We start from the raw sequence: 15,556 nt of genomic DNA on the forward strand, positions 1-15,556 counted from the left end.
TTTGTTCCAGCGACGACGCCCTGTAAACAGTGCATCACAAACAAACTCAACTCAACTTTTTCATCCCACTGGAGTTTGCAGGCCTATTCTACATAAATTATATGAAGATTCATGCTACTTTGTTGCAGATTCTTAGTTTAAACCGGTCTTAAACTCCTGCTAAGCTAATGACCGTGCAGCCCCTATAATAAAAGCAGCAAAGGTTTAGTGTGTGCTGCTGTATTGTATCTGGCTGTATCCTGTTAAAACCTCTTATTTTTTTACCTCACTGTTCTAGTTTCATAAAAACCCTTCTAGGGGACGGGTGTTGCAAATTGGTATTCGCTATAAACTCTGTGATACATTGCATTGGATAGCTGTTTTCAGTTTGTCTTTGTATTTTGTATCTGTCCCCAGCAAATAAACCATAAATAAATAAAATCAATGTATAGTGAAAAGAACTGTCAACGGACTTCAATAGTCAAAGGTCTTTGACGTCGACATTGTGCTTAAAACGTTTGGTAAGAAATATAAAGAAATCCCAGTTAAATGCATATGAGTAAGTGAGAGGGCCTCCTGCAGAGATGATTTTGTCTCCTGGACCCGCCCTGTCTGTCTGTCAGTGTGGTCTGTTAGGTAACTGTGCATCTGCCAGCATTACTTAAAGGGACTATTTGTAACTATTTGTACGCGCATAAATGTAGCGGGTCGTCACACATGCGCGCTCGCATATGCGCGTTCGCGTGTAGCCGCTGTACCCTCCTCCTCTGCCTGCTCGCCTTCACTCAGACAGCTCGGCTCACTCCACCTCTAGACGTGAACGCGCGTTCACTACACACTGCAGAAGAGTTAGTTTAGCTCTGAGAATATCTAGTGAATGCACAGGGGACGTTTGTGCAGAAATAACTGCTGCAGCTCCTCCAGACCAACAGGTTTTCCGTGTCTTGTGAAGTGACAGAGCTCTACAGAGATTTAGGTTGTCTTCTCATTACCGACCGGGTGCCGGTGTCTCCTCTGCTCTCTCCGGCTGCGGGCGGAGAGAGCAGGGAGACACGCTGCAGAGCCTCGCTGCCTCAGCCTGCACTTAGGCAGGAAAAGCCAACACTAGGATCAGATCTAAATCATGTTCATGGAGAGACCTTCGTCTGGTCAGCTAACATTACTGCCAAGCAGCTGAAATATAGAGTGATATTGTGGTTTAAGCTGACGTGTGTCGCCTCACTGTTTTGAGTGATGCTCGTTCAGGTATATTGAGAGCGAGCAAGCGCAAGCCCGACGCTGACTTTCGTTGATTTCACGGCCACAGGTGTCGCTGTTAAGAAGCATTTCTGAAAGTTACAAATAGTTCCTTTAACTCATGTTTATCATGTGCTGCTAATCTGAATGGCTGCCATTTCTTGTCACAGAGCTCTGACTGAATTTAGACACCACTGCTCTGCTTCTACCATACCATCTGTCTGTCTGTCTGTCTATTACCAATCACTGACACCACACAAGATGCAAAAACCCTGTGATTCCGACCCTTCAATGTTGGGAAACAACCAAACATCAATAAAAGCACCCATTTTATTTTTATTACGGTTAACAGTATGGCATAAAACTATATTATCCTATAATTCACATCTTATTGGCACACCAACAAAATTTACATCCAAAATAATTCACACAAAATGCAAACTAGCTCACTGTTACAGTTCACACGTGCTCCAGAGGAGCTCTCGAGACTTACAGTATTGTTATTCATGACCTTTTTAGGTGAATTTGGAGAATCACAGAGTGGCAGTTTATCATCAGACCTTCCCTAACCCTTTGGGTTGATATCATATCTACACTTCCTCTATTTGTGCTTTAAAGTAGAAATACTTGAGAGTGGTGACAGGGAGCTTATGTACATATTGAAAACACAAGGAATAGGTAAATAGTGCGGTATAGCTGGAGGCTTGTTGTGTGACTAAATAGGCACGTGATGGAAATCTACTCAGCAAAGGTAGGCTAGTCCTCAAAACATTTAAGCACACAGTAGTAGTATTGATTACATAAAAACTGGCTAGAAAGGGGCATGATAAATAGTGTTAACAGCAGGTGCATAAAATAGCTGTTCCATATTTACAGCAGTCACAACATTCCTGTGTCAAAGAAGGCTTGGTGTACTGAGCTGTGTAACAAAAAGATGTTAAAACTGAGGAATGTCACAGAGTTGTGCCAAAAAGCAGAGCGTGTGTTACGTCATAAAAAGCAGAGAAATAAATGTTCAGTGCTGGTGGAGTAGAGGAGAAGGTGTGAAGATGACGATCCAGCGTATCGTGTTGAATTTGGCCCGTGGACGACTGGGATGTATTGTACTCTGAACCTCCCCCACCAGATCAATCTGGACTATGAGGAATGACATTGAAATGTAACTTTGGTGTTTCCCTTCTTTATGCAGACGTCTTGATTATGAAGGGATCAGTGGGCTGGCTGGCTGGTGGGGGATGGGAGGGTGGGGGGGTCAACTCACCGTCTATATAACCTCCCTGTTGTTCCTGATGGCACAACACAACACCATACTGAAGACCATCCCTATGATCTGAAATCAGACACATGTTTGGGGACATGTTAAAACATTTACGGAGCTTCATGTTAAATAGCACAACCCAGTATAGACCGTTTCGACGGAATTGCATTGCTAGGCAACAGTTTGGGTCCATGTTTACTTCCTGTCAGCTGATGCCATTCACATACACTGCAACAGGAAATAAACTGGGCCACATTTGGAATGTTTACAACTGTGAAATGGTCGATAGGGAATGGGAATCGCAGAGCATCGTGGGGGTGTGCCGCTATTTTTGGAGGGTAGCGTACGGAGCTACGGTAGTCGCTCATCATTAGAAATGTATAAAGTACTGTATGTGTAAAAGACAGAAACCCATATAAGGAAAAGCTGACGGAGGCAAAGGGGCGATATATTACAAAATTGAAGTTTGTTAATGATAATAATGAAATAATCAATCCTTACCAATTAGGAGGACCTTGCCACCCATTACAGTCACACACTTAAATAGGCGACTCTATCAAAAAGTAAGCACAACTACAAGCCAAGTATACCTTTCTGTAGGCCTATACGACAAGAATACTTAATAATACTTTTCTTAAGTATATCTGGATCAAAAGATTAGGTACAAGTAGGCCTATAAACCAAGTATACTTAGATTTTTCTGTATACTTGTCAGTATGAGCCAAGTATACTTGTGCATACTTTTGTTAAGTATATCTCTGATAAGTACATAAAAAGTAAACTGAAACTATACTCTGTTATTTTAAGTTTAAAAGAAGTATACTAATAGCATACTTGAATAAACGTCTTTTTGGGAAGGGCACTGATGTGTTTTGCCGTTACCTGTCAGAAGTTCAAAATATGTTCATCTTTGGAGGCTCATGTCCAATTTACCAACGGGAAGGTATATGACATTAAGATCTACAAGCCAAATGCCAACTACACAATCATCCGGACAAAGATAAGCTAGCTAATGTTATGCTAATGGAATACTCAATACTCACAATTCGGCTTTTGCATCTTATTCACTGTGCGGTGTTTTGTTATCTTTTGACACTTGCAGTAAACGGCCAGTGGGTGGCACTCTTATACTATACCCTAAAAAAAAAAGTCTGACTTCCTGTTGATGACGTCACATTCCCATTACCTACAAACCTTTTCATACATTCAACATAAACCTTCTAAATGGGCCTTTTGTATTTCCTGTTGCAATGTTAGTTAATGCAGTAGCTGACAGGAAGTAAACTTGGACCCAAGCTGTTGCCTAGCAACAGAATGACAATAAAAAGGTCTATAGCCAGCAAATTATCAGTGAGGTTAAATGGTTAGAAAGTATTGCGAACTGGAATCCCTATTTCGGGTTTATGAATTTTAAATTCAAGGTTTTAGTAAATTCTCACCATCACTCCTGCGATGCCAATCCCAATGTATCCAATAATATGCAACTTTTCATTGAAGAAGTCTGTTATTGCAGTGAGACAGTCCTAAAAACAACAATAAAGCATTCATATTGTTATTATAATCCTGCTGATCCAATAGCATACTAACACTAAATTGCAGCAAATGGTGTAATGTTAAATCAGTGCTATACTGCCACCATGTGGGTATAAAGGTTTATAGCAGGCCCGAGGGTTTACCTGGGTGTTGTCCTCAGCCTCTGCACAAAGTGTGTTAGACAAGTCTGATGTGGAACCTCCACAACAGTTCAGCTGTAGATGTGAAAAGTAAAAAACAAAAAAAAATTGTGATTCCAGTGGCGTTAATTGTGATAAACATATGAAGGAGGACAAGCTTTACTCACGGTTTTGTGGTAAATGAATGCGATGGCGGTGTCATTTGGATTAGAGACGTCAGCGATGGAGCTGCTGTAAAACTTCTGGACTTCCTCAACAATCTGTTATTGAGAAAAGATGATGATGAAATCAGATACTTATGGATTTTGCTTCTGGCAATTTAGAAGACACATTACAATCTGATTTATATAAATTAATTACTTACCTGTTCCTTGTTTATGAATCCGAACACACCAGCTGCAATCTCTGCTCCAAAGATTATCACAAGGCAAGCAAAGAACTGCAGAACAGAAGAGAGGCTTATTATTATTATTATTATTATCATTGCCTTCTATTGAGGGCCAATCATTTCCTAGGAAGTTTCCTGGAAAGAAGTATGTAATTTGGTACTACTTTACTTATAGGGAAAATAGGAATGTCCTTTTGAAGAAAAACTATCCATGTAAACCAAAAGAAATATTCATCCATTATTTATTTATCATTAGAAACTTTATTTTCCATATTTGTTAAATTGTTTGCAGACAAACTTCATATTGTTTTCAACTGCTGTGAACTGACTAAAAGACTCTCGGTTACCCTCACAGTTCATTGGAATCAATGAACTGGAAGTATATCAACAAAAAAATAATAATTTAATTTTCCTTTTTCATCAACAACATCAATAAATAAAAAATTATAATGATAAAAAAAAAAAAAATGAAAAGCAAAATTATCACATAAGCCAGAGTATGGACAAGGAAGTACACCAATTTAAACTCTATTTTCCCCATAATCAGCACCAAATTGCACATGCTGTAGATGTTTCCAGTGAACATCATGGAAATTATTAGGACTAAATTATTTCGAAATGAGAGATCAGTAAAAATAAAGCGTCACCATCAAAATTCAGAGAGATTATGTCACATATAGTATATCTTTGAAACACCAGTAAAGGAACATCAAAAACACGCCACTGTATTACGTGAATAAAACCACAAGAGCGGGCACTCTAGAGAACTTGAACTCACCGATGCAAGAAGACACTGAGACTCACGTACGGCCCCGAAACAACCGAAGAACCCGACGATCATCATCAACCCTCCTGCACCGAGAAGGATGTACACAGCTGAGGAGAGAAAAGGCAGATAGATTAGTGTTGTGTTACTCTGTAGAAATAAATCAGGAAATGAACAATACACCAATCCTCTCATATTGACGACAGAGGAATTAATAGCCTAAATCACTGGTTCCCAACCAGGGTGTCCTGACCCCCACTAGGGGTCGCCAAAGCTTCATGGGGCATCGCGAGGCCTTCTTGATTGAACTTTTTTCAAAAATATTTACAGTTGGCCTATATCTCAGGATTTCATTCATTTATGTGAAGAAAACTTAATGAAATTGTTATTTTTAAAGTTTGGATTATTTAAGATATAAACATGATACATTTCCCCATTTACACATTTTACAAAGGATTATCTTCTCTTATCTTCTCTTATCTTCTCTTATCTTATCTTATCTTATCTTATAAGGGCATGGTGAAGTGAAGTTTCAAAAAAAAAAAAAAAATACACAATACAGACAGAGAATTGAATTAAAAGTTCCTAAAATAACAGGAAAACTAATCTCTGATGCAATATTCACAGGAAATAATCTGCTCAAAATTCATCCAAATAGCTCATTTTACACAAACTTCCTGCAGTTATTGCATTCACTATTTAGGTTAATTGTATAGTTTATCAGTTGTTCTGCACTGTTATTGTTATGCATTGAATATAATATGAAATATTCATAATTATGTCACTTAGTCAGGGGTAGTCAGTTTACTCAATGACAGAAAAGGGGACCCTAAAGAAAAAGGTTAGGAACCACTGGCCTAAATAGACTGGAGAATGTAATCACAGTGTGCTCTGTCACATGACTGCAGTTCACAGCTTCAACTGAGGATGGCAGCATGATCCAACTGCTCCCATGTCTTTGTTGAAGCAGAATGTCTAAAAGGACTGTTGTTGTGTTTGACTGGCAGCAGAAAAGTGTAGGTGGGAACTCTTATAGTTGCCTAAAAGCTCAGAATCGCTGCCCACAATTCAGCCCGATTATCAGCCCACTCCTTCAGTCCGACCACTTGTGAATTTGAAAGCTTTTGAGATGAAAGAAGTCGGAAGCACAAAAAAAGAATCTCTCACAAAAACGGCACCTTTTCTTCGTTCGGCTCGCTGCTTAAAATAGTTTGTCTTTGTCATTTTGCCTCTTCTTGGTGTATCATGAGTGATGGATGAGTGCATTTAATCTGTCAGATTAGAGTTGGTGCATATGCTGTGTCCTTGCTTCGTGGTCATTGTGTCTAAATGATGTACATATTGGTTGGATGGATGAGCGTTTGTTGAGACAGTCCAATAACTGAAACCCCTGAAAATAAATACCATCTGTCCGTCCCTCTTAGTGTGCTGAGCAAAACAAGACGCTGGACTCTTTCCTGCTGCAGTCGAGCTGCAAATAGCTGGAAATCCTACTCATCTGTGTCTCAGAGGTGCTGTCAGACTCTGTGCAGTATCACCATTTGAATTTGAATTAGAGCTGATGGAGCTATAGAGAAACCAGGCCTCAAGCTCACTCTTTTGATACGTCGGTGTTATTTTCCAATTACTTGTGCATTCATGGTCCTGCAGGGTGAAGCAGCACAACAGATGCCATCTGTGTGGTAGAAAGGCAAAATCTAATTTTCAGGGTGTTTGATTGCTGCAGAATTAGACTACATCCCCCACAACCACCCCCACGAGTCTCGATGTCGTCACCTCCCCGGTCTGCTCCCCTGCTCCCAGCCCTCACTACCGAGCCCTTCACGCTGTAACCATACACCGGACCCGTCCCCGAGGTCCCCGCTAAGGGTCTAGTCGGTGACAGAGACGGCAACCACTGCAGCAATTTAATTAATCCACATGGGGGGATTGCAAGCTGTTGTTTTCCTGAACAAAAGGGGAGGTAAAGACGAGGCGAATAGCTGAAAGGAGGGCTGGTACGCTTCAAAGCAGAGGGTTAGCAATGGAAAATATAATGGGCCAAGACAGCTTCTACTGTATACAGTGTCTACACACAACTGGTCTTGGCTGGTGATATTTTTAGCACTTCCTCGTTGTGAAACTGGTGATATCTCGCAGAACACTTCCTGCACTTCCTTCCTAGACATCTCGCTGTCTCTCATGTTTCTCTCATAAATGCACATAATGGCTGTTTACATGGTGGAGCACAGAGCAACAAAGGTGGCAGAGTGGAAAGTGATTCACCCACAGGGAATGCCTCCACTTTGACTTGTTATGGTATCACTGTGTTCAGGCTCTTTTCTGGAGGTGAACGGAGGCAGCAGCGCTCCACCGTTCTGCTCATGATGATGTTTATTTTGTTGCTAAGGCTCCTCTGTGAGACCATCGACCCTCTGCAGGATCTTTCAGATATATTACAGATACACTGATGTGAACTTCTGTTCTGTTGTTGCCTAACAGCAAGAGCTGATCAACACCTGGGCAGGAATTATTCAGACATTTTCCCCTTTCAGTGTTTCATTATACGCTACTGGATTATTATTGCTGATGCATGAAAGACGATACAATTTGGCGGCACCTAATGGTGTTGTTGCAGATTGCAACCAACTGAGTACCCCTCCGCTCACCCCTCCCTTTCCAGACTGAGGTAACGTGAGCCGCTGAGTGCAAAACCGTGGTAATGCTGTAAACTTCGCTCAGAAGTCATCCATAACATAATAACACTACGTTAGGAGCAACGGAAGTCTCACGGCAGCTGGCAGTACCACGGTTTTGCACTCTGCGGCTCATTACCGCAGTTTCAAAAAAGGTGTCGGAGAACTACGGTGGCCTTCAGGTAATGTAAAAACGCAAAAGGCTCTCTCTAGAGCCAGTATTTGGTTTGTCCGTTCTGGGCTACTGTAGAAACATGGCGGACTCCGTGAAGAGGACCCGCTCCCTATGTAGATATGAAGGGCTCATTCTAAGCTAACAAAAACAAAACGATTCTTAGTCTCAGGTGATTAAACATTAATAAAACAACGTATCCTCATACAACGGTTCTTATGATATCTTACGAAAAGTTATTCCTCATTTTTCGTTCGTTTTCCTTCGAATGTCCACCATCAATTTACGCTCCAGTCTTTTTCAAAATAAACTTCTGTCTTCACAGGACACAACTTGGTTAGGAATAGACAACAAAACTACTTAGTTAGGTTTAGGCAACAAAACTACTTAGGGTAAGGAAAAGATCGTGGTCAAGTTACGCTACACTAGAAGTGGCGTAACTTAAGGACGGAAGTTACGTGACAAATAAGTAAACATTGACCTCTGGTTTCAGGGTACAAACAGCGGTCTCCTGGGCAAAAGTGCAGTGTTTTTAAACCCACTCATCCACCCGACCTTCTCCATACACAACGTTTGCCGCTCTTTATACTTCCCGGTTTACAATTACGTCCACACGAATTGATTTTGTGGGATATGTATACCAATTACAGTACATTCACTTTTTGTAGGTATAGTAACAACCTGTATGAGAACAACCTGAATAAAAACATAGTTATGAATATTATATTTAATTTCTACTAATAGATCCCCCAAATGTTACACACTGTTCCTTTAATGTTAAAGCTGGGCAACATGGACATTAGTCTGATAGATTTATATCCTGCTGGACAGTTCAGTCTATAAAAAGATGCGACATACTGTATGTTATAAGATGATCATATCTTTTGTATGTAAAATCTTAATCTGCACAGTAACTGTATCTGGAGTGAAAAGTACACTATTTGTCTCTGAAATGTGTAGTGAAGTACAATGAGGTACTTGAGTGAATGTACTGTCCACATTAAAGACGTGTGACAAGTTGAGGGTGATCATTTTGCATGTCAAATGAAGCGAAACTGAACGGAACTCATCTCACCCACAGTAGTTTGCATAAACGGATGAAAAACCGCGAGAACAGAAGTATGTTTCAGCTCAGTGATCTCTTGAATAATATCCTGTATGACAGCATTAATGTCCAGTTTATATTGTGTGTTTTGTATTTACAGTAATGTTTGTAGGCTGTTTTTTGACCCTATGTGCCTTTCCCCCTCACATTTGTACAAGCTACTGTATGGAGCATTGCTTTATTTCTTATAAAGACGCACTGCATGGTACAGTATCATGATTATCAGGATAGACTCCTGTCACCTGCCCCACCCGACCTGCTCCTCATGTCCTGAGGGAGTCAGCCAGTCCCATGAAAGCACAGCAGAGAGCTGATGAAGTGAAGTCACCATTTTAGGTCATGGTCTAAACGGGAGTAACAAGAATAGGCTTCATTCTGATCATCTGCTCCTACGCAGAGAGAGATCGAGAGAGAGAGAGAGAGAGGGCCTATTGTATGCAGTATACTGCACCGCTACTACACACTGAAGGCTGTTTGTGTGTTGACTCTACTGTATGTTTTAATCACCTTTACTGTGTGTGTTTTATTCTGAGCTCTGCAAAGCAACATTCAATATCGTATATACGAACTTACGAGATGTTTCAGCAAAGAGACAGAGCTGCTCCATTTGTCTGTCTGCTCGAGCATCTGTGATTGATCAATTTCTATTATTCCAGCGAAAGGAAAATCTAATCAATATTTGTAAACATGAGCAATTTTCTCCATAACCCCATAAAACATAGCACTACCACTAATGGTGCATGTCAATAACGGTTTGACATGTCCTCTTTCACTTCCCCTCAGCACCACACCGTCACGTGAGCGGCGGCCCTTCAGAGCGAAGTGGCACATTTAAAAACGGGCCTAATAAGTGAGGATGTAAATGATGATTAAAAGCACTCAGAAAAGTGAGCTTCCATCGAGCGGAGCGAGGAGGAAGTGATGAAACCTCACAATGCATTGAGGGTAAAATGTGCCTGTTAAGCGTTCATTACCGCTCAGTAACACCCGCGGCCCCTGAGAGGGCCTTCAGTTAAAATGGCGGTGGGGAATCCCCCTGGGGAAGTTTGTTAAATGATTATTACAATGCTCCATTAAATCTGAGGTCATCAGGCATGAAATCTGGTGCTGCTCTGGTTTCTCTGAAGAGGACATGAAGGTTGTTTTGTTTTTACGCCTACATTTGATTCATTTTATTAGGGATGATACAACTTTTCTGTACAGATAGCGATACCTTTGCTTTGGGTATCGGCCGATACCAGTGTTTAATTAATAAGCTGTATGCCTCACTGTGTGGAAGTGACTGGGATCATTCTTTTATGTGTAAGGCAACATCAGGCTTCATTTAAACCTTGTTTTTTCTAATTTTGTAATACAAAATGTAACAAATAAATACATAGATATACATTTACTGAATTGTTATTTATTATTGAAATAATAAATCGTACACCAGCAACTTGGTAAAAAATCTTCAAAACCTTTTTAATGCAGCAACAAATTGGTCAAAACTTAAACAGGAATTAAAATTCCAGTATACTGTTTAGGGTATATAGTATATAAACATAGAATTTAATTCCAGCTATTTGAGTCAGTATCAGCCTGATATCGGAATCGGTGCATCCCTATATTTTATAGCTGAAAACGTGTCTTAATTTCCAGAAAAGTCATGTTTTTGAGCATCTTTCATTACTTGGATGAAAAATAGCTGCAGCCCATATCTGCATCGTTGCATTGTTGAGTTGTCGATCTACATAGAACTGGCACCACTGAGTTATTACAATGCCCTCACTGACTCAAGATAATCCAACAGTTTATCACAATATAGTAAATAAACAACAAAAAACATTTGATTTTCAGCATATTTTCGGATCTGTAGATGTGAGATGATTGGAGGACGTACCTATGAAGAATGTGTCCGGGGCGCCGTCACCGGTCAGTAGCTCCACTGTTTCTGGGTCAAACCGGAGCCAAAGTCCCACAGCCAGCACCAACAGGCCCGACAGCTGAGGAACCATCACATAATCAATATTCATGTCATAATAACACACTTTTGCAGAATATTAATGGACAATGTTTGAACCTTCTTCAATTGTGCTCCCTATTTATTTTTAGGATTTAAGTGATGTCTCTGGTGAGAAACTCTCAGTGTTGTTGCCCAGAAATCATTGAGACCCATCCAGTTTTTTTTCTTTGGGTCTTCTGTTGATTAATATTCTGCAGGTGGCACTCTTGTCTTTGTCTCGTCAGCAGGGTGGCTACTGATGCTCGCTGTCCGTTTTTACTTCTGTTTAGTCCAAACAAACTGCTGCCAGGGATGTAAATGCATCAACACTTTAGCTACTAAAAGTTTTAGACTTGTTTAAACTTCTTGTTTTTCAATGGAACTTTTTCAATAATCTTCTTTTTAGTGGTGATATGCTGAAGTACAGCCTACGTTGAAAGATTTAGCATCCGATGTGATGTGCCTGATGAGTTTGTCACAATATTGAGACGACATCATCGCTCCCTGGGAGAGTTTGACCCGAAATAAACCGATCGATTGAAACCAGGTGTCACCCTGAGAAAGTTAATCCCTCTGACCTTCTACATGCTCCGAAATAGCATCATTTGGTTTAAACTGACAATGTTGTATTTGATTAAGATACGTGTGAAAGGTTTTAATACTAAATGTGTACTGGTGGATATCAGACATTCAGTTTTACAACATTTTACACAATAAATCCAAATGTGAACAAATAATTAACTAGTTGAAAAGTAAATTACAACCCATATTTCTCTATCTATATCTTATATATTATTATATTTAAACCTTTAACAGTGTACTCTATGAAAAACATCAAATTGTGTGTGGAAAACATATCAAACGAGGAGACTTATGCCAGAGTAAAAATGATAGGAGTAGGAAGACCGCAGCTCTTGTTTCCATATGAACCATCAGAATATCAGATCTTAATGGCACCATCACCATCACCATCACAGCATCAGTGCTCCATCTCCCATGGTGCATTTCAGCCACAGGCTGTGCCAGCCTCACAGTGCCTGGGTGATGTAACTCACGCTGGCATTGGTTGCCTGTTTGGCTCCACACCCCAAAATGACAGCGTACCTACTGTACGCCCTTTTTGGCTGCGACCACAACGGATCTGCTTTCAGTCCCCAAACTCCCAAAAAACAAAGAGGCCGCTGTCCATGAGGGTGACACAAGTGATCGTCTTACAGAGCACAGATGAGTCAATGCAGCCGTTCAGATCCATATACTATATACTGTATCATTCAGCAGTTAAAACATGAGCACCCATCCACAACAACTGTTAGTCTATAATAGCATCCAGTTTGAATCTGTAACTACTGATGCAGTATTTAAGTTATTTTTAAAGCAAAAATGACAAACATGACCTACTTCCAGCTTGTCAGACGTGATGATGTGTTTTCCCATGTGTTTCAGACAATTTGAAGATGTCACTTTTGGCTTTTGGAAACTGTGATGCAAATTTGTCACTAGTTTCAGACATTTTATTGACCAAAAGATTATTGAGAAAAATCGCTAGTTGCAGCCCTTTCATTTATTGCTTATATCTAATTGAATTTATTTATTTCAACCTGTTGCAAATTAAACTAATGCTGAATTAACACAAAGGAATAATTTAAACAGAATGCATGTAGATCCTGCAATGGCTTGCAACCTCAGGACCCCAATGGGTTGCAGGACAATTCTGCAGCGTTGTGAGTCTACTTTTTCAAAATAAAACAGCCTGAAAAGGAATAATCTTCCTACTTTTTCAAAATAAAACAACTTGAAAAGGAATAATCTTCCTACTTTTTTTTAATTAAAACAGTCTGAAAATGAATAATCTTTCTAGTTTTTCAAAATAAAACAGTCTGAAATAGAATTATATTTCTACTTTTCAAAATAAAACAGTCTGAAAATGAATAATATTTCTACTTGTTCAAAATAAAACAGTCTGAAAAGGAATAATTGTTCAACTTTTCAAAATAAAACGGTATGAAAATTAATAATCGTTCTACTTTTTTCAAAATAAAACAGTCTGTAAATTAGTAATCTTTTTAGTTTTTCCAAATAAAACAGTCTGAAATAGAATTATCTTTCTACTTTTCAAAATAAAACAGTCTGAAAATAAATAATCTTTCTACTTTTTCAAAATAAAACAGCCTGAAAAGGAATAATCTTCCTACTTTTTCAAAATAAAACAACTTGAAAAGGAATAATCTTCCTACTTTTTTTTAATTAAAACAGTCTGAAAAGGAATATTCGTTCTACTTTTGCAAAATAAAACAGTCTGAAAAGGAATAATTGTTAAATTTTTTCAAAAAAAAACAGTCTGAAAATGAATAATCTTTCTAGTTTTTCAAAATAAAACAGTCTGAAATAGAATTATATTTCTACTTTTCAAAATAAAACAGTGTGAAAATGAATAATCTTTCTACTTGGTCAAAATAAAACAGTCTGAAAAGGAATAATTGTTCAACTTTTCAAAATAAAACGGTATGAAAATTAATAATCGTTCTACTTTTTTCAAAATAAAACAGTCTGTAAATTAATAATCTTTTTAGTTTTTCCAAATAAAACAGTCTGAAATAGAATTATCTTTCTACTTTTCAAAATAAAACAGTCTGAAAATAAATAATCTTTCTACTTTTTCAAAATAAAACAGTCTGAAAAGGAATGATTGTTCAACTTTTCAAAATAAAACGGTCTGAAAATTAATAATCGTTCAACTTTTTTCAAAATAAAACAGTCTGAAAATTAATATTCTTTCTAGTTTTTCAAAATAAAACTGTCTGATAATTAATAATCTTTCTACTTCTTTCGAAATAAAACAGCCTGAAAAGGAATAATCTTCCTTTCACTCTTTAGCTGAACAGGTTGCATGTATCCATAACCCATGGACAGTATAGCTTTGTTTTAGGGGTTACAAGCCAAAGCCAAAACCATGTATTCCCATCATATAGACAACCTGACATCATGTCAGATGATAAGTCACTGCACAGGAAATCCAAAGTGACCCCACAGTTAGCCGAAGCCACAGGTAACCTTATCTGAGCAGATCTAATGTAGTATAACAGACCAAAAACAAAACCTGATGTTCACAAAACAGATTAAACCCCTGTCTGTTAAAAAAACATCCTGCTGCTCACTCCCAGATCCCAGACCTGCTGCAGGAAAGTCTCAGCACAATGCCAGATCATGAGAGAGGATCTGAACAGTGTTTGTGTTGGAAAAGTGGCAACACACTGCAGCTCTGATGCTGCAGGATGGAAGACCACAGTACATTATACACAACATAAATCACACCAGTGTTAAAAGGATGAGTGGCTCACACACTCTCATTTGATTTATTCACTAATTATTAGAAACATTTAACAGATGGAGGGTGTTTTAAGAGCTGTAATGTGGTATTTATACTGGATTTAAATGGAAAGAAGGTGATTTATAACATAATGAAGGATTGGTTTTGAGAGGAGTCAGAGAGGAGTTTTCTCCTCCAAGCAGGTGGATATAGAAGCAATCTGCACCATCAAGTCCACATGCAGGTTATTAAAAACCACATCTGACAACATCAACATCAGCCTGCAGTGTGTTGAACATGTAAACACTACAATAACAGGTTTTACACATGCAAACAAAGATTTAAATGAATAAATCAAACACATATCCTTCTCTAAGCTCCTCTAACTGAGAAATACAAATAATAAAAGATGTCCACATTATGGTGATTTAGAAATAGCAATAACGTTTCCATACAGTAAGAACCGTTTAGTGACTTACCCAGAAGATGAAGTTGAAGACGAAGAGCAGATATTTCACGCATTTCATCCCTCCCGTCACTTTGCCCATGATGCCACCTGATGTGTCGATATTTCCGATGATCTTTGAACGCTGCTATTCTTCTGCAAATCCTCCTCGCGTCCTCCAGTTGGACATCAACCATGCAATGATGCTGACCTGCACACAGCTACACAGCTACACCATCCGAGACATGAGAACATGCGCACAAAGCTGCTGCACGGGCTGGCTGGCTGCACGCTCACTCACACCGCCCATCCGCAGGTCTGTGTGTGTGTGTGTCGTGGTACCCAAGGTGGGGTTCAGGGACAATGGGAAGTCCCCCAACAACATAAGGGACAGGTTCAGTTCAGTGTGTAATATCACTGCTTGAGGTAGTGATAATAATACAATGCAAAATCTGCTGGAAACCTCAGATAAATTATGTAAGAACAAAGCTGGCAAAGAGTTTAGCAGTTTTAGGACCATAAATCACTGCACATTATGTATTCTTCACTTGTATCACCATATCTGAATTAC

The 15,556-nt window shown here is 39.2% G+C and overlaps 1 protein-coding gene across 2 annotated transcripts; it reads right to left on the reverse strand.

Moving 5' to 3' along the window:
- Window positions 1-1,531: 1,531 nt before the first annotated feature.
- Window positions 1,532-15,273, reverse strand: tspan2a (tetraspanin 2a). Of its 2 annotated transcripts, none has more exons than XM_037785855.1 (9): window positions 15,020-15,273; window positions 11,132-11,234; window positions 5,313-5,410; window positions 4,511-4,585; window positions 4,314-4,406; window positions 4,150-4,221; window positions 3,913-3,996; window positions 2,477-2,545; window positions 1,532-2,347 (listed from the first exon to the last, which is right to left on the reverse strand). In XM_037785855.1, the coding sequence occupies exons 1-8, from the start codon at window positions 15,086-15,088 to the stop codon at window positions 2,480-2,482; spliced, it is 660 nt and encodes a 219-aa protein (XP_037641783.1). In that variant the 5' UTR covers window positions 15,089-15,273; the 3' UTR covers window positions 1,532-2,347; window positions 2,477-2,479. The 2 variants fall into 2 exon arrangements, with proteins under 2 accessions (XP_037641783.1, XP_037641774.1); XM_037785846.1 differs by having other exon boundaries at window positions 1,532-2,352; window positions 15,020-15,272.
- Window positions 15,274-15,556: the final 283 nt, after the last annotated feature.

This window comes from Sebastes umbrosus, chromosome 1, assembly GCF_015220745.1.
Source record: "Sebastes umbrosus isolate fSebUmb1 chromosome 1, fSebUmb1.pri, whole genome shotgun sequence".
Lineage (NCBI taxonomy): Eukaryota > Metazoa > Chordata > Actinopteri > Perciformes > Sebastidae > Sebastes > Sebastes umbrosus.

Coding starts and splice junctions, on each gene's coding strand:
- tspan2a (XM_037785855.1), bottom strand. CDS start 15,088: ATGGGCAAAGTGACGGGAGGGATGAAATGCGTGAAATATCTGCTCTTC. Junction 4,222..4,313: donor CATTCATTTACCACAAAACC/GTGAGTAAAGCT, acceptor TCACATCTACAG/CTGAACTGTTGTGGAGGTTC. Junction 3,997..4,149: donor AGGCTGAGGACAACACCCAG/GTAAACCCTCGG, acceptor TGTTGTTTTTAG/GACTGTCTCACTGCAATAAC.